Source organism: Aplysia californica, unplaced genomic scaffold (genome assembly GCF_000002075.1).
Source record: "Aplysia californica isolate F4 #8 unplaced genomic scaffold, AplCal3.0 scaffold00294, whole genome shotgun sequence".
In the NCBI taxonomy this organism is placed as follows: Eukaryota; Metazoa; Mollusca; class Gastropoda; order Aplysiida; family Aplysiidae; genus Aplysia; species Aplysia californica.
The window spans coordinates 833,386-857,887 of record NW_004797564.1 but is presented as its reverse complement, the minus strand read 5'-3'; the positions used below and the strand labels follow the sequence as shown (position 1 = coordinate 857,887).

Genomic DNA, 24,502 nt, shown 5'->3' with positions numbered 1-24,502 from the left:
GGCCCGGAGAGCACTCACCTAGCAAAGTGTTATTGATTTTTAGTGGAAATTCAGACAAAGGGGATGACATTGTATTACAATATTGTGGTGTATTTGTTCGTTGTGTAAATTCACCTGTTACTGATATCTGTAACGACTTTGGCTTTCCTTTGATTCATTTTTGAAGGACTTATTGGAAACAGCATATCAGAGTAAGCAAGCAGACGACACACTATTCTCAGTGCTCCCAACTTGTTACACACAGCTGCGGGTTGCAAGCTGATGATACAAGAAGTGAGAGCAAATGAGGTAGGCTAATTTTATTTTGTCGTCGATTGTACTCATGAATTGTCTTTGCAACAGCAGTGGAGACTGACGTTCACGTTTGGAATAAAATAAAGCTTAGGGGGAGGACTTCCGTAACGAGCGACCACTATGATAGATGAGACAGAGCAGAATTGAGGGCTAGCTGGGGCCCTGAGTCTGAGGGGTAGGGGTTGATGATCTAGGGCGGGTAGGGTTAGGGTTCTAAAGGCCTCTTCTTTATTGTGTTTGATGGGGTGGTCGCTCGTTAGGGAAGTCCTTCCAGCTTAGGTCTATATTATAATGTGAAAAGTTGCCAGGCGGAGATGTTGCAGTTTTGAGGGATGGGTTGCAGGGCTCCCACTTGTCTTGTACAGCCCCAGTCCCAGTGCCAGTAGTGTCTCTCTTGGCCGGACTGCCCGATGAGGATTAGATAGAAGGGGGAACTTAGATCTAGATCTAGATTCTAGATCTAGATCTCTAGTAGTAGCATGGAGGTTCCATTGCTTTGACCATGAGTGCCTCCCCTCCTCCCCCACGCTAGAACTCGAACCATTCTAAAGCTACTCTCTACTAGTACTACACTTTCATTCATGATCATAACACGATGATTGTCGAAAGGTAGAGCAATTTATAGATATTTATCTTGGATAAAGAAGTGTCACATCCAGCCCCCACCCCCTGCTCAACTATTTTACTATTTCATGTCCTGTCACACTCATATATATTCAGATTTGTCGTTTGTTAATTATCCGGCGCTTTTTCGGTAGTTCCCACACCCCCCTTATTTGATAGAGCCTGACCTACATCTAGATCTATATACGTTTGATTCACGGCAAGCTAAGATGTCAAACCTAACAACTGCAAAACATTAAATTGTGGTAAAATTCAGGGGGGCATGCCCCCCTGAAACCCCCCACCTTGTTTTTATTAGGTCAGGGGGGCAAGCCCCCCTACTCTTGGGGCCAAAACCGGCGAATAACAAATGCGGGGGCGGAACTACCGAAAAAGCGCCAATTATCCTTTGTTTATTTATAGAATTTGGAAGAGATGTGGACACAAAATACAAACCCCTGATTTACTGTCTCTCGAAGCTTTAGTATCTACTCTATTCAGCTACTATACAATGATAATGGAACAGGACAATAGATCTTCATGATAATAATAAGATATGTGGGAATCTCTAGGAAAGGATGAGCTTAGTCTTGAAATTCTAATGGTGAGAAGTGAGGAGTTTTATAACTTAACACAACAGCCCTCTTTTCTGCTCTGTATTGTATGGTACTCAGTAGCAGCAGCAATCAGTTATTCTACTGTATCACACTATGCATGTGTAACAGAGTTCTTTTATCATGAGCATTTGACAAGATTGTGTTGACTCGAAATATCATGATGAGTCAAGTTTTGTTTTCAGCAAAGCTACGTCAAAGGTTTGCAACAGATATGTTTTTTATTCTCATTGGCATTGACGATTTTAGTCGGTTGAGGCTCTAGAAGAGCCTGTTCAACCATCTGGTAAATTGACTGAGTATGCATTGCGTGCAGGCTCTAATCAGTCTTGGCAATTGGGGTGGTAGATTGTTGGGAGATCCTTCCAGTATTCATCCAAACATCTGTTGAACGTGTCCGCCATTGGAGCTGACACCACTGACTCGGGGGAGATTGTTCCCAAATAACATTTTTACCCGATTTTCAAAGAAGTTTTCCCTCACACACAATCTGCTTCTGGAGCTTCTGAGTTGCCACGGAGTTAGTGTCGTTGTTGCCTTTGTAAAAGCTGGTCTTTCGGTGATTAGCCTTTATACATACGTAAAAATGATCCTTCCGCAGGTCTCAAGTTAAAAGAAAGCAGATACTGGGAATGATCAGGTTTTTCATGTAACTGAACCACTCTAAGGTCTTCTATCTTTGTGTTTGTAGTGTTATTATTTCTACTTCTTAGTTCAGAGCTCGTCCTTTACTCAAATTCATTATAATATCTGCACTGATCCTCGTCTATGACTTGAAACTAATTGAAGAAAATAAAATGACTGCTACTCTCCTCGTCAGATGATGAGAGGTTGCTGTTTTTATTCATGAACTGATAACGGTGCTGAGGATTTGGCAAAAGTATTCTCAAAGTGGATCTCTTCTTTCACGAGCTCTAAAGGTTCTCGTAAAACCATGGTTGAAGCTTTCCCACCAAACAAACTATACAAAATTGAAAAAAAAATTAAATGTTTTCAGGGGTTGGGGAAGAGGTAAGATCTTCTCTGGACAGTAAACTTTTTCTGCTTTCAGTTTTATCACTGAAGTTGAAGTGTCTAGAAAGTAGACCCATAGTCATTGTTCCCACCATAATCATCATGTTGTGCCTGAGTACACTGTTCCTTGTAACTTAATATCCAATCGTACTTTATACATTGTATTTTAGGTTTATGTGAAGCAGTAGTGTATGGAAAGTCACACATTTCACCAGCCGCAAACTATGATGACAGTGAAAAGTAAATTGAGCGTACCAAACTACTATAGTAAAATTAACTACCCACATAGTACACAGAAAGAGAGAGTAGAGAGAAAGATACAAAAGGCCTCTATACATGAGAGGAGGGAGCCCTTAAGAATACACAACTTTTCCGCTCTCTATCCTTGAGAACAGAAGGCAAATTGTTCTCCATTACAACATATCAAGTAGGCCTAGTTTTTAAATACATTTTATACAGTAGTGGTTTGAAAATGGATTTAATTAAAACAGCAACTGTTGTTGGCACCAGGTCTGTGATTGCTCAAGAAACTGAATAATTGAATATAAAATAATGGCACAGTCTATCCTTCTGATTTTAACCACAAACATTGTCCGTTGACTTACAGTACTAAGATTATGTGCTGCTATAGCTGGGTCGACGATGTAATTTCTCTCTTTTATTTTTTTTTTTACATTTTGAGTTTTTGAACTTGACAATATGGTCTAATAAAAGTGTTTTCTTTTTTTTTCTTTTTCCCCATACCAAGACATCTTAAATTTTGAACTTGTCAAAATAAATTGCTACTGGCCAGTAGGCATTGTGGATGTTGATGCCTAGATTCCCAACCATGCCAGCACCAATGGAAAGAGAGCCCATGATGCTTGGCCCCATGCCAGGACCCATGCCAGGACCCATGCAAGGACCTATGCCTGGACCCATGCCAGGACCCATGCAGGGACCTATGCAAGGACCGATGCCGGGCCCAATGCCAGGACCAATGCCTGGGCCCATGCCTGGTTTCATGGAGAGAGATCATATGATACAGTAAGTTTTACGCTTCAACTGTAATATATGTTGTGCCTTCTGGATAGACCTAATGTTAGTACTTTATTTAAAAAAAACTCTCACTCTAAAATGTTTTAAAATGTATAGTTAATTATAAATGTTCAACAAATTTTATCCTTCTTAAAGAAATTGTCAGAGACAAAAATTTTAAGCGCCAAATTTGAGAAACAACTGATAGTTGTTAAATTAGCGCTCTCTAACTTAATGTGTGCAGCCCACACACATCGTATGTGCCAGGACTCAAATCACTCTTCCCCGACGCAAAAGGCTAGACCCTACTACTTGTTCAAAAGGCTCTTTATGATGTGACTCATTTGTTGTATTCAAGTTTACTTTGGGCTGTAATAAGACAACAAAATGTGAAAATGTTTTACTTTGTTTTGTTGTTTTTGTTGTTCCTTTTGTTTTGTTTTGCTTTTTGGGGGGAGGGGGGGTGAAAAATATTATTGGTAAGCTTATTGTTATAAATAACCCTGTGTAACTTTAGTTTAGTTGTTGTGTTCTTCTTTCATGGTCAGTGACAAGTTTCTTAGCAGTCTGGATAATTCCTTTCTCATTCGAATATGGATATGTGTCATCTTTGTATGAAAATCTACACCACAAAATGGAAAGGAGCTTACATTTGATTGTTTTTATCCTGAACAAGAGATGGCCCTGTTTGAAATATCTCTAGTCTGTCTGCAATATGTTGCCATCTCCCTTTTTGCCAGTGCCTTTTCAAAATTCGATTAGCTACTATTGCAGAACAAAACTTACCTTCAACAAACTTGCTTGCTGCTAAGTGCAATATTCATTCACTATAGTTTACTTTTCAAAGATTTAGTACTTTAATATTTTTTCATCCGAAATAGGAAAATCAGGGAAGCTTTATTGACACACTACTTATGTCCAAAAAGCGACTGATCTGGCTAGGTACTATAAACGTTTTATTAATACCGTTAATTTCATACTAAGCGTTAATCAGAATGTGTTGGAGGTCTTTGGCCTGTGGGTCATTATTTCATCGTTGTAGAATAATCAAGGGAAGCCAATGGGTAGGAACTGAGTTGTGTTACTTTAAATCTTTTTAGAAACAGGCCTGCCAAGAACCTGCTTTTTATTCTTTCCAATCACCAGGTTCTTAGGTGGTGGCCACTGTATTTAGCTTTATTTTCCTACTGAAACATACTTTCACTCGCCTTTCATGGTTTCACACCTGCAATTGTGAGGGGGGGGGTTGTTGGTAAGTGTTTTGCGGTGCTCGCAAATGCATACGGTCATATGAGTGCGCGGGACACATTAAACTTTTTCAGTTGGTAGGATTTGGTTGGTTGATTTTTACCCGGGTTGCGGCCGAAACCTACTCTTATCAGTTTCAGACCACCAAGGGATCTTTAACATGCGCAGCTTGCACTTTTGTGATAAGCCTACTCGGCTTGTCCAAAATTGAATATTTCTTCTCACATAGGCTTGAAGTAAGAATTGCAGCTCAGATTTACAATTGTGAGTGACAGAGTGTTGCTATATGGGGAGACGGTCGTTAGATTGTGATTGTGCTGCTCACAGCAGAGACTGAAGGAGGGCTTCCGTTGGTGTAGAGGTGTAATTCCTCCAACAAGAAGAAACCAGAGGTTTAGATCCATACATATCTCTAATCAGAGCAACCCCCACCAGGGCAGTGCTACGGACTGAAGTTGTTGTCAGGCCATTCCCAAAGGGGGGATATTAACTTGTTCTTATGCACAGTAGATTTGTAAATGGGCAGATTTATCAATGTCATGCTCATGCTGTGCCAGAACAACATAGGGGGAACTGCTGCTTTTTCTTTCCTCATCCTTACTATTGTCATTTTCCTCTACCTCTTTTGTATTTTTGTCAATCTCTTGTGAACTGCTATTTCCGGGGTGCCTGGATAGTGGAAGCAGACATTGTGGTGTTGAGGCTAGAGAGGTGAGCAGAGTAAGCTTGATTCCCCGTTTGGACTTTTGAACTCTCTTGACATCCACCCCTTTGCACTCATAATATAATGACCTTATGCAGTTGCGAGCGCCGTAAAATCTTACTAAAACTTTACTAAAACTAAACTATTCAGAGCGATCTTTCGACAGTGTGAGTTTTGTTACGCCTGCAAGTTAGACGTACATAAACCTTTTTACTTGCCTATTGCTGCATGTTATGATGAAAAGCCCAATATATATCGATGGCAAAATTCAAAATTTCCTACCAACTGAAAATGTTTGGTATGTCCTGTGCGCTCATATGACCTTATGCAGTTGCAAGCGCGTAAAACACTTACCAAAAAAAAAAGGCAAGAAGTGACTTTATTCACTTTTATTCGAAATGGAATAATGGATATGAGTAGTGAGATTTTAAGAAGCCACTTTTTTACCTCTGTAAATATCTAAGCCGTTGCTTAATTCGGTGTCAGAGATATTAGCGGGTTTTTTTTTTACTGTGTCTAAAGATTTCAAAATTGTCAAAATTTCAAACTTGTTTTTCTCGAAACTGAAAAGTGATATGGTCACTTCTTGCGCTCAGCTGTCGATATATGTAGCAGAGAATACTTATGAATACTGAAGAAAAACAAGGGAAAGACATGGGTGTGATAATGGAGGTGGCTGTTGGGAATGGGGCATGGACGTATGGTTATTTTGGAGATTAACAGAGAGACCTCAGCTATCTTTCTTTGAATGATTAATCAAGTAAATTTTCTACCTTAGTATTCCTTTAAGCTGCAAATCATACGTGAAAAAAGGAATGATATGTTCATGTGATCGTTGATACTCTTTCTGTTATTCAAATATCCACCCCCTACTTCTTTTTACTCTCTACCAGACTGGTCAAACTTTTAAAAAAAATTGTTGTTGAGTGTTTTACGGCGCTCGCGACTGCATAATGTCCTATGAGCACGATTTTCAGTTCATAAGAAATTTTGAAATTTTGCCCAGATGGCGGCCGAAGCCTACTTGTATTGATTTTGAACTATCAAGGGATCTTTAACGTTCGCAACTTGCACTTCGGACCTCCAAGATTTTTCCTTTTGTCAGAGAAGGCTAGGTGTGAGATCTTACTTGCCATAAGATCAGGGGTGTGGCTGAAAGATGGCAGTAAGAAGGAGCCAATGAGTTGCAGTAGAAAGGCTACCGTACAGAAAGAGTCAGGAGCCCAGAGGAGGGGACAAAGGAGGTGAGGGTGGGGGCAGAAAGTGGAGACGAAAGCAGACGATAGAACATTGTTAGAGAGCAGGGAAGGAGGTGAAAGGAGAACATTTTAGACATGAATATTTTCCACCGCTGTCTGGATTCGAACCCCAGACCTATTAAATGAGATGCAAACACCTTAAGCTCTAGACAACGATAGCCCCCGGTCACATGTCTGATGGATTTATAGATGTTGTAGACTTTTGTGTGAGAAAGAGAAAAAAAGACAGGCACAGAACAAATGAGAGAAAAAGAGGAGATATAATAATATGTGTAATGCATGTGTGTAATTTTGTTTCGTATATTTTTGTGGAATCAATTCAGACTATCGTTTTATCTTAATATCCTGATAGACATTTCTATGTATTTCTCTATTTTTGAAGTGGTGTTTTCTAATAGGAGATAGAAATATTGAATGTCTCTCGTGACTCCTTCAAGATCCTCATCAGTGAGTTGTAAAAAGTAACGTTTTTAAAGTAAGGAACATTATCTGATTGAGAAGGTGAAATTATAACCTTTTCAAAGATTTAAAAGAACCAGACTTTACAAATAACGACTGTGTGTGGTGGGTCATTTTCTAACACATTTCCGAAATCAGAAATCTGTAAACAGATTGGATTCTTTATGCCCTGCTCTCTTTGAGTTTAATGCACAATGTAGAAACTTTAAATTTGTGAAAACGTATCCAATGAACTATGACCGCCCTTAAATCTTTCTAGAGGAAGATACTGTGTTCCATACGACTGGTGTAAAAAAAAAAAATCCCTGTTTTGATTTCTCGTTGATTTTCTTTTTTTTATGCCAAAATTTAGTTGCGTCGTCATGGGGTTAAGGATGACATACGAGTCGCTAAAATGGCCGTGTCTCTCCGAGTCAGATGACCTGTCAGTTCATAAAAATAAAGAAAAGTTGAATGTAACCGTTGTGCGTTTGAAGTCCGATTTTCGGGCTATCAAGCATCTCCCGCTGTTTGTATATATATCATTGTACGATGCACCTCTATCAAACAGCAAGTGTTCATGGCACACGTATATTTATATATAAGTCGGGTGATTAGGAAATATATAATTCAATCGGTGTAACGGTGCCAAAGTCTTGTTTCTCTGTTTTTGTTTTTTTTTACTTGGGATTAACTCCCTCTATTGCTTTTGGGCTTTTCAAGACAGGACAGACCTGACGTTGCTTTCGATAGCTCTTCCAGTTCGTGGCGAACGGGGTCACTCTTTTGTTTTAGATCTGCAAAGCCGAGATCTTTCATTAACCCTATCCATACACCTTGGGTCATTTTGTATCCCAGGGGTTGTATTCTTCCCATTTTAGAATACTTCTAGTGCGAAGATCTCTTGGAAACTTTTAGTATTTCTCAAAAAATAATTTTGACAGACTGCTATGCAAAGCGTACTTATCGGATTGACCAGTAAATTTCCTCTTTGGAAAGTGGTGGCACAGAGTTTTCTCGTCGTATGGATACGATAGTAAAACAAGACATACGGATAGGGTTAATGTGTGGTGACAGGAATAGAGTACATTTGAATGAGCTTGGTGCTTAGAGTCAAAGATATAGGCCTAAATGTATCGTGTCTCTTAAACGTGTCCAACATACAGTACCGTACGGCTGAAAATATCATGTGACGCATTATGTGTTCATGTGTAAACCACGTTCCCTCTCTGCACTAAGAAATTTCACGTGTCCGTAGTCGCACAGAATTGCTCTCTCTCTTTCTCTCTCCCCCCCCCCCCCTCTCTCTCTCTCTCTATATATATATATATATATATATATATATATATATTATATATTATGCCTAGCCAACAGCCCACTCATTTCTTGTTATATTGTACTGTGCCTGTCGCCTCTGTACTGAACTCGTTGTCCGTATGCTTCTTTTATCAGAGTTTTCATTAGAATGTTGTATGATTAGGTCCATTTGTTGCGAGAATGTTTGGTGTCTGAGAATTATACCACTCCCCCCCTCCCTTTTTCCCCCTCGTCAACCCCTCGGTTTCGCGTCTTCATATAACACAGAAACCACTATAACGGGAGGTGGGGAATTAAATATGCTTGTATCATGGAATCCCAGCTAGACTAGTTGAAAATGCAAAAGCGAACAACAGAAGCGTAGTGCGAGGTCTACAACATTGACAACATCGATCGGTGTCCGCGATGAACAGAAAAATCGAAGTTGCAACGGCCATCAAAGCCCCGAGGCCTAGACCACGCACGACGGCCTCTGCCCGCTGCCGCTGGGTTTAGGTTTGCTTGCCGTGCCGTCTGCTGCAAGGCGGGGTGAAAGTTCCTTACCCACAATGCTTTGCGTGTCTGTAATGGCGATGATTAGGCCTACTGTGTTTCTGTGTTTATCAACCCATGAAGCAGCGATTGATTTTCTTTAGAGAAAACGGAACAACTGCGTCTTATTTTTTTCTGACATGCTTGAAGTGAAGAAGTAATGGTCAAGTAGATTTTTCTACCAGTAAGGTTATTGTGTTCTTCTGGACAAGTTTGTTTTTCAAAAGCCTTTTCGTGCTGGTGTTCACTCGTGAAGAGCAATCGATTCGAAGTGATCGTGTAGGAGATTGTTGTGTGTTGACATGATCCCGATCTAGATCTAGAATCTGGATATGGACAGTACTAAAGGACTACGGCATACAGTTAATAATAATGTTATGCGTATAGTGCAAGATTTCCTGATTTTACAGGGTGCTTTTTCTTTGTCTGTTGTTAAAATCACTGTGTTTTTTGTGGGAACGCTCAAGGGAACGTAAAGTAAAGAGTCAGTTGTAAACAATAATATTGGCATTGGTCTGTCTCACTCGACTCAGCCCGTCTCATTGTTGGATTGATCAGTCACGCTTTATTTTTATTTGACTTTTCCTTTTGATTTTCTGCTAGAATCTAGAGTACAGATCTAGTTTTGTGTGAAACGAAGGGATGACTCCCACACTGGGCCATAGCTTGTCATATTTAATCAGTAGAATTGTTTTCCTGTGTTAACTGTGTAGCCTACCGAGCATGCAAGACTTTTAAAGAGTTGAAAACTACAAAGAGTGGACTGCAAAACTAGAGACTTTAGAAGAGAGAAGATCTGGAATCTAGATCTAGATCTAGATCTATCACTTCACAGGACGAAACAACAATGTCAGTCACAGTACAGTTCACGCATGAGGCTAGAATCGAGTCAGAATTGACCTTAGCCTTTATAATATTAGACTTCTTTCTCGACAAACCTAAATTCTGGTAAACTGAAAAATTCTGCTGAGTCCCTGCCTAACCTAAATCCTAAACATTACCTCAGATGCCTTGCTTCTGTTTGAAAGTTTCTCACTGTACCCTGTAGCCTAGGCTACAGTCAAACCTGCCATGACGGCCATCTGTACAAACGGCCACTTTCCATTTCTCCCCTGCCTTGCGTTTTTTTCTGTAATAATTTTCACTGTAAAAAGGCCACTTGTCCAAAGCGGCCACGGCCACCATATTTTAACACACACCCCTGTCACACCACCTTAGTGACTCAATTACGTTTTGTCATAAATTATGCTTTGGCTCCTGGCGTTGTGGGTGAGCCGTCATATCCAATCACCTGTCGTTGTTGTTAGGTAGTCCTTCCAACCGATCATGTTGCGTGACCCCTCCCACTGTTGACCAAAATTTCCAGCTGCTGGTGAGGGAAGCGTGTGATCCCTCATAACCCACGCCCCGCCAAGAACTCAAAATTAAACAAATCGTAAGTGAGATGAGTGGTCACTGTTTACCCAGTAAGCAATGGACGTCAACATGAAACTTGCGACAGAAGCATGGCTCGTTCTCCGAGTGGTGGCGATTTGTTTTAACATGGCACTCTAGTCTTCCTCGCCTGACACATTTCGTTTTATCGTCACACTTGCGCAAAATCAGTGACAAAATAAAAATAACAAACCAAATACAAGCCAACAAAAACAAAAACAGTAACAATGAGGCTACTTTCGGTTGGACTTAAGAAGGGAATGATTTGTTTTCAACGTCCTGATCAGTCCTGCCTAAATACGACCACCTGTCTTATAATACAGCCACTTTTCTCCTTGACAAAGGGTGGCTGTCTTACACAGGTTCGACTGTAATCATGCCTTTTGTATTCCCCTTTTGTTACTATTCACTATCATTATCATATAGAGAACCGTAGTGTTGGGGGGGGGGAGAGAGAGAGAGAGAGAGGGTTGAGAGAGGGTGTTTTTTTTTGGGGGGGGGGGGGGGGGGAGCGGCTTTGGGCCTGATCTTTGTCCTGGCCCTAACCTAAGACACGAGAATTGGAATATTGATTCACGGTATAGTATGGCAATTATTGTAGCCAAAACCAAATTATAAACCTAAACTTTGTGTCAGTACTTTTAGGCAGAAACAATAACATTTTGTATGTGGATAAAGCCAAGGTTTTTCTCAGATCGCCATGGTTTAACTCAAGGTGGGCTGTAACCACAGCTTCAAGTGTAATTTTTCACTAGTGAAGAGTCCCACTGTGTCATTTTTCATAATACTAGGGCTAAATTCTTACTTCTGATGTCTAAACTGCAATCATAAAAGTAGGTCATGGGTAGATGTAATTTGGCTACTCTTTAAACAAGTAGAATTCTTTCTCTAATCCAGATCATCAAATTGCTTTGTATTACTGCAGAGTTACTAGAAGTCTTGCTCTTAGTCTAACCAGTTCAAGATTATAACATAAACTTAATCTTTTTTCTAATAGTAAGCCAAATGCCAGCTGTCCAGTTTAGTAGTGTCGTGTAGTAGGATTTGTATACATCTTGCGACACATACTCTTAGGATTCGGCTATCTGTGGGTCTTGCAATTCAGTTTCCTGAAAAATAGTATCGTGCCTCAGAAGCAACTTTTGTTGAAAAAGACAATGATTTGTTTACCTCTAAACTTCTTTTAGAAAGGGCAGTACATTTTTAGCAGAGAGCTGCTGGCCTAACTTAAGTTTTTTCGCTGTGTGAATAGTGGTGAAGATTTCCTTTTTTCCTCTGTGAAGGAGAAACCAAAGGCATGACAGATGAAGGAGTCACAAAATGTTGAAAGACGTCTCATATGATTGAAGACAAATGTATAAAACAATGGTGCATCAAATGTGAGTTGTTTGACTGGAACAAAGTGCTTCTATATGAATCCAAACTTGAACATGCCAACTGGCCCAGGGCCCGGCCCGGGTGTCTCAATGCCCGGAGGACCACCAATGCCGTCTGGCCCCATGCCGCCAGGTCCCATGCCCTCGGGCCCCATGCCCCCGGGTGCTATGCCCTCAGGCCCCATGCCGTCGGGTCCAATGCCCGGACCGGGACCGAGTCCCATCCCAGGAGGACCAGGACCAATGCCTCCAGGAGTCATGCCAGGGGGTCCTCCAATGCCTGGACAGGATCCTTTCTACTCCTCTCCATTTTCCACTTTTTACAGGAGACCAACGCCGTACATGGGCCAGCCTGATTACAGAATATATGAGCTCAACAAAAGATTGCAGCATCGCACAGAGGTGAGAGCCTGTGGAAATTGACAGTTCTTTTCTATTCTTCACAAATGATCTCAGAATGATTGGTAATTAGGTTAATACTCTTTGTTCCATTTGTTTATTGCAGACCTTTGTTCTTCTTCATGATGGCCCTTCATGCGCCAAATTATATGTGGAAACTTAGAATATAAACCATGGCTATTTGCCAACACAGGCTTTTCATTTATTGCCTCTGATATTAATATTTTTTTAAAGGGAGATAATCAAACTAGCCTTGTTTGCATTTTGATGGTAAAAGTCCATTTTCTCAAGCACACTGATGAAATTTGACTTCTTTTTTTTTCAGTAGTCAGTAGATATGTGATGCATTGTTGACAGCAGAAAGTTTGTGTAAGTATCCCGTTTCGGTCTCATTTATAATTCAGATAAATCTTTACGTTACAGGACAGTGACAATCTGTGGTGGGATTCATTTACCACGGAGTTCTTTGAGGATGATGCGTCCCTCACCCTCACATTTTGTCTGGAAGATGGCCCAAAGCGTTACAGTAAGTGTGAAAAATCTCTCTGCCATTCTAACACATGGGTGAAAATTCGCCAGTATAAATATGCCGGCCCCTCCGTTTTTTTAACCTCAACAGACTTAAGTCTGCCAGTTTTTTTAGACTGGGGCTGGCACGTACGTGTGTAAAACAGGGTTCCTGTAGCCCCCTTGAATAACTTGAATTTGCATTCAAGGAAAAATCTCCTTGAAAACTCCTTGTATTTGAGGAACCTCCTTAAAAACTCATTGAATTTTGCTAGATTGGACATGAAGAAAGTTTTGTCGGAAAATTGAAACTACGATTCTTTACAGACAAGTGTAGGCGCATGGGAAATAGGCTTTCAGCTTGAATTTCTTGACCAAATTGAATTTTTAAAATTTCTCCTTGAAACCTCATTGAAATCTCCTTGAATTTGGTGGGAAGTTCAGGGCAGGAACCCTGGAGTAAAAACCTGCAACTATGCAAGATGCAAAACGAGGGTCTTGAAGCAGGACAGAGTAGTCCTGAACAGCTGCCTTATTTTTGAGTGCATGGTAGGCCCATGAATATGTTAAGACTTATTGTTTTTTGTGAGTGTTTTGTTGTCTTCGCCATGTTATCTTTCTGTACGATGACTTTCAGGTTTTTAAAAATTCCCACCTTACCTCTTCGGGCTTTTTGATGTCTTTGAACGTTCACCCATGTTCTAGCATCTAGCATTACTGTGTGTATTTTGAGATGACTGGAGTGGTAAATATGGCTCCTACTTTTTGGAAAGATGGGGATTAGAGAAAAGAATGTACATACAGTAAAAATATTCTACCCTTGGTAGGCCTACTTTATACTGTTGGTTATATATTGCTGCCTAATTTTTTCAGAATTTTATTTTGGCATGTGTTCATTTTAATTGTAAAAAATCATGGCTTATGATTTATGTTGTCTTTCTTGTTTGCTTTTCAGCTATTGGACGCACTCTTATACCTCGCTACTTTCGAAGTATTTTTGAAGGTGAGGTGACAGATCTGCATTATATTCTCAAGTACCCAAAGGAATCTTTTCATAATACAACAATCACTCTTGACTGTGACCATGCCCTTATGGTCACCCAACACGGAAAGCCCATGTTCACCAATGTAAGTAGCTTATTATGCAGTGCATTGTCTTACTATTTCTGAGGTCATTATTATGTAAATTTATGCAATAAAATTTTTTAACAGTTCATGATGAGGACAACTTTTTGAAGAGGTTTTCTTAAACTTTGACAATAGCCTCGCTAGATGATTGAAAAAACTCTAAAATCTTGCTTTGTTTTTAGAGGTACATGCTGTTGCTGCGTTATCTGACAATTTGCGTGGAAAAAGGGGGGTGATGGGTCGTTTATAATGCTTTTTATCTTTTTTAAACTTGTGGTGTGGGTGGTTGGCGGGTGCTCTGGTGTGGTTCGCTGCTTGCTTCTTCTTTCCTATCAAACATCTATCATCCTTATCTCCCCTCCTTCTTTTTTATGTTTGTTACTCGCTTGTAACACCTCTAATCTTCTGGCGCTCATATGACCTTATGCAGTTGCGAGCGCCGTAAAACCTCTACTAAAACAAACTTGTGGTGTTGTACATTTCATCAATTCTACTAAAATCATATCCAGAGATCTTGCTGGCTTTCTGAATGGTTCTGTCGAATTTTTCTTTATCTTTCACCTTACAATTCCCAGCCCAGCAGCAAATACAAAATAGTAGCACGCCATCAATCAAAGAATGGTATAAAAGGGACATAATTTTATTATTGACTCGAAAAATTTTTTCTTAATTTCCTTAAAAGGAACATTCTTCGGATTTATTTTTTTTGTGCACAAGAGCAGCGTGGGGATGCCAGTCAAGCTTGTTATCAATTGTTATTCCAAGATACTTGTAAGAGCTTACCATCTCCTCCTCCTCATCTTTAATAAATGTTCTTAGTATGCACAGCAGAATTGTAAATGGGCTGATTTATCAATGTCATGCTCATACTGTGCCAGAACAACATAGGGGGAACTGCTGCTTTTTCTTTCCTCATCCTTACTATTGACATTTTCCCTCTACTTCTTTTGTATGTTTGTCACTCTCTTGTGAACTGCTATTTTCGAGGTGCCTTCATAGTGGAAGCAGACTTTGTGCTGTTGAGGCAAGAGAGGTGAGCAGAGTGACTTCTCTGTTGACATCCACCCCTTGACGCTCATATGACTTTATGCAGTTGCGAGCGCCGTAAAACCTCTACAAAAACTAAACTGTCCTTTCTAAGGTGAGAATAATTGTGTATTTTTTGTCTCAGCAGGTGATAACAGAGGGGAGATTGATACTTGAGTTCACATTTGATGACCTTATGAGGATACGGTCGTGGCATTTTGCCATCCGGCAGCATAGAGAACTGATTCCACGCAGTGTTATTGCTATGCAGGTGAGTGAAAAATTCTTTATTAAGCATTGATTGAGTTATGATGCAGGTTACTATTCTCATGCATGGTGAAAGATGTTCATTGTTCGCACATATTAAGCCTAGTGTTTTGTATGGTCATAGGTTTTCAGAGTTTTTCGGTGTGGTTTGCTCCTTCTTTCCTATCAAACATCTATTGTCCTTATCTCTTCTTTTCTTTGTATGTTACTCTTTAGTGACACCTCTAATCTTCTGAACTTCTATTACCTATTAGTGTTGCTAATGCCGTAAAACTCTTAACTACTAAAACAGGTTTTCGTGGAATATTGGATTATAGCAGATGATTTGGAACTGGAGCTCAAGCTATGAGATGAAGTTAAAAGTTTCTGAAGGGTCAACCCGCGCAAATCATACGACAAGACCGCCAGCTTCTTTCCCAAATGAGAACTGGTGGAAAATCGCCCTAGCTGAAATCTACACAAAATTGTGCCAGCAGACAACCCAGATCCTTCTTGTTGAGCCTGCAGAGAGGAGGAAGAGACTATGTATTCCTGAAATGTCCGTCCCTCCAATAATCGTGCCAAAACATGTCTGCTGGGACATTTCAGTGACCCACATTCAGTACATTTCAAGGACCCCCGAGCGAGTATTGAGTTCCTGCGTGCTGTCGGCATTACTGACCATTTATGATGCCACAGTGTAGTTAGGGAGAGAGAGAGAGAGTTTCTGAACCCAATTTCAAGTCTATTACTTACCAGGAACTATGAAAAATGTGGTTGCAAAACAAAAATTGTCATATTGATATCAAGGTTTGAGGTTCATGATATTCACAATGGAAATCTCTTCCTTGAAAATTGTAGGTGGATTATCTTATGCATGTGTATTTCATAATCCTGTGAGATTTCTTTCTGTTAGGCCTTAACGATTATCAGCTCTGAGTCAAAATCTGTTTTCTTTTCTTTTGTTTTATTGTTTGCATTCTTTTTAATATTGTTTTTGTGTTATTTTTCTCGCTTTCAGCAAGATCCGACTATGGTGGAACAGTTGTCAAAGAATATTACAAGAATGGGCTTGACAAACTACACTCTCAACTTTTTACGGGTAAGCTCCTTCACAAAACGGTCAAACAGATACTGCCATTTTTATTTACATTTTTTAACCCTTTGAGCCCTGACCTCTTGAGGCTACCGTGCCCCTCTTCCTGAGCTCCTGAATGATCCATTACTGTGGAGCTCGGGATTCAGCGAGAGGCGATAGATTCCCTGTTTGTTTTTTTTCTTCTTTAATTTTTTTTCTTCTTGAAAATCAATAAAAACAACACGCATTCAATTCAACGAGGTCGCTTCCAGGGTGAACAGCCCCTGCGACTGTTTTTTCAGCTGTGCGTCATCATGTTGTTTTCTTAACCCACTATATCTCATGTTTTGTTCTCTGCGACTGTTTTTCAGCTGTGCATCTTCAAATTGTTTTCTTACCCAATATATCTCACGTTTTGTTCTCTGCGACTGTTTTTCAGTTATGCGTCATCATATTGTTTTCTTACCCACTATACCTCATGTTTTGTTCTCTGCAACTGTTTTTCAGCTGTGCGTGATCCTGGAGCCCATGCAGGAGCTGATGTCGCGGCACAAGGCGTACGGTTTGAACCCCAGAGACTGTCTCAAAACAACTCTCTTTCAGAAATGGCAGCGAATGGTCGCGCCACCAGGTAAAGGCAAGCATCGTCCCAAATTTTAAGTACCCCACACACTCATTGCCCTGCTTGCTGCGGTTGCCTGAGTCTTGTGTACCCAGTGAATGGTAAGCTACGAGGCAACATCTTGCTGGCATTTGGCCTGGGACTGGAAGGCTTCTGTTCTTTGGGGTACAGAAATTTAATGTTCTCTCAAGAAGTATCAAAATATTTATTTATTTTGTTGCGTATCCAAATTGGCCTAAGTGCATGAGACAAAGGTCTGGGTTTGATATAGCACATTGTCAAAAATTTCTGTAATAATTTTTCTCTTGAAGTAAACCCTTTGAAAGATGTTGCCTCGAGGAGTCTCCCAGCATGTGCGAAGTTGAGGCCACATTTTGTGTGTGTTGGCTGTCAGTGGTTTCCTTTTGCATTAATGCAAGTTATGTGGAGGGGGGGGGGTATATTTTGTGAAATACATTCTGGAATCTTTCTTTATCAGGTTAGGAGCTTTCTATACCGTGACGATAGACCTGATTTCATTTTTTACCAATAGATATATATTAAAACAGACAGAAGTACCGTACTTAACAAATTCTCATCAAATGTAGTGGAAGGAGATCAGAAAAAAAAAGATCCTGAGAGGCCTTGTTATTTTATCTAACTTTTACCAGTTTTAGAGAGAATTTACAATTTCCGCATTTGTAGAAAGCAAAGTGTCCTCAGGTCTGTATGTCCAAAGAGCACACACATCTAAAAGCAGCTCATAAAAGTAAATCTCAACAAATTCAGCACCATTGCAGCGATCAAATTTGCTGACTGCAGGTCTAATATCTGGACAAAGACGACGTCTGATCACCTTGAAAGAGAAATTTTTTAAAACACTTGTCTCACCGCCCGAGTACAACCCTGTATCCCACTAAAACAAAATTTTACAAAAGGAAAAATTTTTGTCTTTTCATCAAACAATGTTTGTTAAAAATTAAAGTCTGAATGTTGCATTGGCAATGTTCATTGAGCTACATATGTCTAAAAATTTGACTCAAAATCCCCCACATTACATTTAGTAGAAACAAGCAAGAAAAGTGTTTTTTGACATAGGTTTAGGATGAAATAGCACTTGTTCGTCTGTGATGAGATGCCTATGTGGGATAATTCTTTGGTGTATCATCTCTCCTGGGCTATGTGGTCTGCCTTTGAAATGACCTTCTTTGTACGGTATTTAGAAGTGCTTAATGTTTATGCAAAACCACAACCCTTTTCCTTCAGAACCATATATAAACATGGGGCCTTGCCCAGTGCATCTTTCTGCCTATGTGCATGTCCAACTATTTCCCATTTATTATCTTTTTTTACTAAAATGCATGAATATGTATGTGTTCGTATATCATGATCCAACCCAAAAAAAAAAAATCAAGCCAAAATTTGATACCCTACACGCCCTTTTCTTTCTTCATCTTAAAAAAAAAAAAGGCGAGACGTTAATTGTCGATATTGACACTTTATCTTCTAAAACAGTGGTGAAGGAATACAGTGAGATAAACAGTGTTTTTGAGCGGTTGGAATTACAGCAGTGCATGTGGATCATAAGTTCTTTACATTCAGTTTGGTCCCAAATATTTCCTTCCTCTATACATGCATGTTGTGAAAGTAAACTTCATAATATTTGTGTTTGCAGTGGACGCTTGCTCATAATTAACTTTGTTCTCTTCAATGATGAATTGTTAAAACCGTTGTTTTTACTAAAGGAAGACTTGTCACATGCTTGTAATATGTGAGGCAGCGTGGTGGAATCAGGCTCTCTTCAAAATAATCAAAGTGAAGAAACTTGCATTTTTCCGCAAGTTTTGGAATTTTTATCAAATTTCTTTTTTTGGCTCAAAACCTTTCATGCCCATTACAGAACTCATTTATGTGTGGATTTTTCTGAAAAACGTTGATTTGAGGCTCAGGATATGTAGATTTTCAGTCACCACGGACTCTTAAGCTAAGGAAATAACTAATCTTTGGCCACCATTTTCTCACTAATTTTACTTCTGAAAACAGGTGACCCCCACCTCCTTCATTCGCAAATATCCCGACTTGTTTTCAAGATAAATGGATAATATTTTCATACAAATAAAGACAAGGGAACAAGCTTCAAGATGATACCAATAACCCTATATGCCCCAAAATTGACGAGAGCCTGATTCCACCACGCTGCCTCACATATGGCTTTTTGTTCTCAGTATTTTATTATGATTGGGCCTGTCTAATGGGGAGAGTCTCATAAGTTTCATTTATTACAGTATAACACGGATAGCTCGAATTCGTCGGGACGGGCCTTGGTAGTTTGAGGGATCTCTTTGAAACTTTCAGTATTTCTCAAAAAATCATTTTGACAGACTGTTATGCAAAGGGTACGGATCGGATTAACGAGTTAATTTCCACTTTGGAAAGTGGTGGCACAGAGTTCCCCACGTCGTATGGATACGATAGTAAAACACGACATACGGTTAGGGTTAATTTTTGTCCTATAATCATGCTTAGAATGTCATTTTGTTGACTGAGGTCATGATTTGGCATCAAAGTTTAGAAAAATAACTATTTGTACTCTTTCTACGGAAGATATTTTTTCAAAGATCGTTTTTAATTCTGATGAGGTCGTTCAAGGGTGTGTTGTTTTATTCCCACTTCTTGAGTTTGAGTAAATGGAGTAGCATTACTACATCCTAGGTGTGCTTGTAAACATTCTACTCTCCATAACCCGTCCTGTCTAGGAAGACTGGTCTGCAAGAACCACTCTACATCTTGTCCCCATTTTTATACCAAAGTCATTAAGTTTGTCCCATCGAATAAATGTTTTATCTCTTTCTTCTCTTCTGTTTTTTTTGGGTTTTTTTACTAGAGTTTTAACTGTTATGGTCTATTTGAGACTAGTCTACCACTACCAGCCTAATTAAACTCTCGATTGTGCATTGTTGGCAGCTTGCAAGCTCAATTATTAGCATGTTGTTGCTCAGAACTATTTAATCCAAAGTGCCCTCTATAGCTAAGTACACTTTGGACAAAACAGTTCTGAGGCGACGATGTGTGTCATTAGATTGTTCCTGTTTTTCATTGTGGTACATTTCCCCCCATCTTCTAGAATCTGCCCGTCCTCCCAGCAAGAGGAGGAAGAGGAAAGGCTCTCAGAGCACAAATGCTGGGTCTGGCAACATCAACAACCGGGATGCACCTCCATCAGGGAAACAGAAGCGGTCACCAGGACCACAGGGTTTTAACTTAGGCTCAACAGTGCCAGGTGTAAGTACATTGTCTTGTTTGTACAAGTTGACTGTAAACTGGGTTTTTTTGTGGGTGGTTGGCGGGTGCTCTGGTGTGGTTTGCTTCTTCTTTCCTATCAAACATCTATTGTCTTTATCTCCCCTCCTTCTTTTTTGTGTTTGTAACACCTCAAATCTTCTGCACTTATATAATGACCTTATTGTGTTGCAAGTGCCATTAAAAACTTACTAAAACGAAAACTGTTTTTCTACTTGAGAATAGAAAAGAAAATTCAAGTTGAAAAATAAGCAAACAAAGAAAAAAAACTTGAAAGCATTTGTTGGTCTTGTATACAGCTGAAGTTTGATAATTTCAGAAAAGGTCAGCCTATAGTGTAAAATGTCATGGCATGGCTGGAGTGTTACTATATTTTCTGAAGCTGGGGTATTGTGGCCTGTTGTCTACAGCCGAACATTTCGCACATCTACGCTCCTTTTAATTATCAGACTATTTTTCGGAGGGCCACTTACAGGTCTGAAAGCCTAGATTGTGTTTTTAGATCTATGATCTTTTTCTTATTCTTTCCATTAGTACTGGTTGCAAAATGTTTTGTAAAATGACTCGTAAGAGTTTTTGTTCTACGCAATTTGTGTTGTGAGGCACCGGATGCTTTAGGTGAAGAACAATGGACTTGATCATCTCTTCTGGAAGTTTACCACTGACAAAGATAGAATTTAATAGCTTTGTTGTTCTTTCCGTGCCTAATTCTTCTAATGTTACAATCACTTCCAACTGGTATAGCATCAGGCCTAGAGCTTTCCTTTGTTTCACTTTCTTGGTGACAGCTTGTACTTCTGCTTTCAGAATGGGATTAATTCTTTCTTTATAACTGTTTTTCTCCTCTATTAGATATTTTTCAGAAGTTCAAAGATATTATAGGGTTGAAAATACAAACAAATCTGATGTCTATTTTTGTCCTGGTTTATTAAAAGGTGTACAGTACTGACACTGATGAATTGTGATTTCAGGATGTGATGGTCGTAGGAGAACCGACTCTGATGGGAGGAGAATTTGGAGACGAGGATGAACGCCTCATCACCAGGTTGGAGAACTCGCAGTTCGAACCCACCAACAATGAGGACAACAACGCGGACAAATTTCACAACTCTCCCGCTGTACAGCAGAGCCCATGGGGTGGGGACAAGAACACCCCGCAGCCTTCAACAGCCACCACCACACCCACTACTAATACTCCCCTCACTGAAGCTGAGATCAAACAGGAATAAGGTTCCAATTCTTTTTTTTCACTCTAAGAGATCAGTTGTTCTAGGAGTTTGGCATTGTTATCAGTAGTTTGTAAAATTCATGTGATAGCTTGCTTTTGTTCTACAGTTCCCGCAGGAATATTTTTGGAAAAAAAACCCCGAACCATTTGGCTCTTGTAACCGTAAATGGTTGCACAATCAAATGTTCTGAAAACATTTATTGTGCATATCTGAGGGGATTGGTTTTGAAAACATCTCCTCTTCTCAATCTCGGTTATCGCTATTATTGAGTCCTCTCGTAACCTGCTCACCATTAGAGGAACTGCTCTTCAATTGAACAAAAAAGCACTTGTCAGAGTAAAGGAGCTGGCACAAACTACCCTCTTTTAATAACTCCTTCTCCTGTTTGGTGACTCAAAGACAATTCAAGGAGCACTGATATTTTGGTCAGCCTGCTTTGATCTGTGTGTCTGCATCATGACTCTGACATTTGAGTGATGTGTAAAGTTTGGTAGTTTTACTGGTGTGTACCCCTTGTATTCCTGAATTGCAGGTGCCTTGTGGGAACTCCTCAGTATGTGAAATGTAAACAACCTGTAAATGAAATAACACTATTTTTCAGCATTATATATCAAACATTTTAGCGTTTTATTATTTACCAGAAAACTTTTATTTCACATGTACATTTTGTGTTTAAACTGGCGGTGGGGGAGGGGTATTTTTAAAAATGTGATGTGTCATACTTTGTAAGGGTGCTAAGGATTGCCGAAGTTGTGTTAACTGCGGCTTGGAAAAAAAAAAGACACGTGTTTATAATCGTATACTTTCAAAAAGTCACGAGGGACGTAGCCGGTTATGTCAGTGACAAGGCAGTTGAATCTCTGGTTTACTTTGTGATCTGTCCTTGAACGTCGGATAACAGATGGACATTCTTTTTTCCCGTCCCCACCTCCCTTCGAGAACAAGAGGAGAGCATAGGAGCCTGTTGTTGAGAAAAGGGGAAGAGAATTATAGGGTTTATTTTTACATTTTATTCAAGGTTTCGCTCTGTGAGCGTCCTTCCAATTCAATTTTAATAAGAAAGGCTGGAGAAAACTTCACAGCACAAATAAATTTGTACGTTTGCTTGTTTGCCAAGGAAGAAAAAGAAGGTTTTGCACAGTGGTTTGCTAATGATAAAAAGTTCTTCTTATTGCATAGTTGAGATTGTTGGTCGATGGACAGATTTCTTTTTCCATGCCGGGATTTAGGCTGAGAAGATGACACTCTCTCTTTTTTTAGTAGATTTACAGTAATGTACTGATTTATTACCTTTTATCTTGGCGCAATCCTCATAGCTTGTCACTGCTAAGCAGGGGACCCAGTGATACAGTCAGATAGATGCTATTTTCTTCACCTCACTCGTGTCCCTCAGCATCAAAGAAAATCTCCACACCATCCATCAATAGGATACACTTGCATCACCTGAGGGTTTGTTGATATCCTCTTCTTATCTGCGCAATTTGATAATATATATATTTTTGATGTATATAATGTGAATAGCAAATATTTATGTTGTTGGGGTGTTGTTTCTGTTATATATATAATTATATTGCTATCGTTTTTTGTTATGTACTTCAGGCACATTTGTCTTGTTTTTCTTTGTAAATCTCAGTTCTTATTTTTATTGTCAACACTAAATGAACGTTCATTTGTCAAAGATTGGCGCTCTTCAATTATTATTGTGAATGTTATGGGTATTTCTTTAATTTCCTCACAAATGAAACAAATGATACAGTTGATGTTTTCATTTTTTAGAGGCTGCCCAATAACACTGTGGTTTGGAAACACAAGTGCATCAGGGCAGCGAAAGTTGTTTGTTTTATCATTGTTTGTTTGTGGGCAGTTGGAGTTTTATCATTAAGCTGATATTTATAACTGCATTTCAGGCAGCAAGTTTGTGATTTCAAGATTTTTATCATCATAATGTAATGATGTTTGCAATGCTTCACACTCTTCTGAATTGCATGTTTATGATGTTGACATTTCATCTTCTTCTGGTTGGAAGAAGCTCGTTTGATTTTGATCTTGAAATGTAATTTTTCAGGGTATGTGTCTGTTGTGAGAACTTGATTTTAAGTTTTCAGACCTTAACTTTACTATAGTGAATACAGTGGCTATACTACTGCTTCTACTAGAGTACAACTCATGTTGTATGAGAATTTACAGGTCTCTATATTTGGACCAAAAAGTGTCTGGTAGTTTATATTTAGACAATCACAAAGTTTTGTCAGTGTGGTTTTTGGATCAGTTTATTTTTAAAAAAAACTTCATTTCTGACCGATTGTTTGTGTTTTTGTTTTGTATTTTTAAACTTAGAATTAGCACTATGCTGGGTGTTTTCAGATTTATAAGTGAGTGTTAAGTGAGGAATGTTACAAAGTGTGAGCTAGGGAAATCAAAGGAAATGACAGTAAAAATTTGTTGGGGAAAAAAATGACTTCCTTGTTGGACAGTGTCATTGTAACGTAATAAAAAACACTCACAAGGCGGGAAATGGCTGTTTGTACAGGTGATGTCTTGTACAGGTCAATGTCTTGTTCAGGTGGCCGTAAAGCAGGTTGGACTGGAGTTCTTTGATCAATTATATGTAAGGCATTGTGGTAAAATCAGGCGCTCTTCAAAATAATGAAATCACAGAAACCTGCATTTTTCTGGCTGTTGGGTATTTTTTTGGTTGTTTTTTTGGCTCAGTAACATTTATTATGTCCATCAAAAAACACACAACTGTGTGGATTTTACTGATAAACATTGATGAAAGACACAAAAAATGTAAATTTTCAGTTTCCAAGTACTCTCTAGCAATGGAAATGACCAAACTTTTGGCGGCCATTTTGTCTCAGAAACCAGGCTACCCCCACCTCCTTCAAACGCTAACATCTCGACTTCTATTCAACATAGATGAATACTTTTTTTCACCTAAAGCAAGGCAAATAAATAGAGGCGTTAAGATGATACCAATAACCCCCTATGCCCAAAAATGACGAGTGCCTGATTCCACATCGTGCCACATAATATGTTTGAGGCCAGGCTGTGCTGTAATCACTTGTGGAAGCTACTGAACGTAACGTAACGCGATTCAGGTTAGAGAATTAGCAGCATGAAAACCGGAGTATGCCGCC

At 39.4% G+C, this 24,502-nt stretch overlaps 1 protein-coding gene across 8 annotated transcripts; it reads left to right on the top strand.

Moving 5' to 3' along the window:
- Positions 1-23,664, top strand: LOC101846513 (LIM domain-binding protein 2). 8 transcript variants are annotated; one of them, XM_005101703.3, is made up of 10 exons: positions 1-288; positions 3,274-3,551; positions 12,175-12,250; positions 12,671-12,773; positions 13,710-13,882; positions 15,054-15,179; positions 16,176-16,256; positions 16,740-16,869; positions 19,958-20,115; positions 21,105-23,664. In XM_005101703.3, the coding sequence occupies exons 2-10, from the start codon at positions 3,331-3,333 to the stop codon at positions 21,360-21,362; spliced, it is 1,326 nt and encodes a 441-aa protein (XP_005101760.1). In that variant the 5' UTR covers positions 1-288; positions 3,274-3,330; the 3' UTR covers positions 21,363-23,664. The 8 variants fall into 8 exon arrangements, with proteins under 8 accessions (XP_005101760.1, XP_035826511.1, XP_035826512.1 ...); XM_035970618.1 differs by lacking the exons at positions 1-288; positions 3,274-3,551 and adding an exon at positions 9,047-9,195 and having other exon boundaries at positions 11,756-12,250; positions 15,057-15,179; XM_035970619.1 differs by lacking the exons at positions 1-288; positions 3,274-3,551 and adding an exon at positions 9,047-9,195 and having other exon boundaries at positions 11,756-12,250; positions 16,740-16,863.
- Positions 23,665-24,502: the final 838 nt, after the last annotated feature.

Excerpts from the sequence above, each read along its gene's own strand:
- LOC101846513 (XM_013084461.2), top strand. The coding sequence starts at position 11,885 with ATGAATCCAAACTTGAACATGCCAACTGGCCCAGGGCCCGGCCCGGGT. Across the intron at positions 12,251-12,670 it reads GATTGCAGCATCGCACAGAG|GACAGTGACAATCTGTGGTG; the intron begins GTGAGAGCCTGT and ends TTTACGTTACAG. Across the intron at positions 16,870-19,957 it reads GGTCGCGCCACCAGGTAAAG|AATCTGCCCGTCCTCCCAGC; the intron begins GCAAGCATCGTC and ends CCCATCTTCTAG.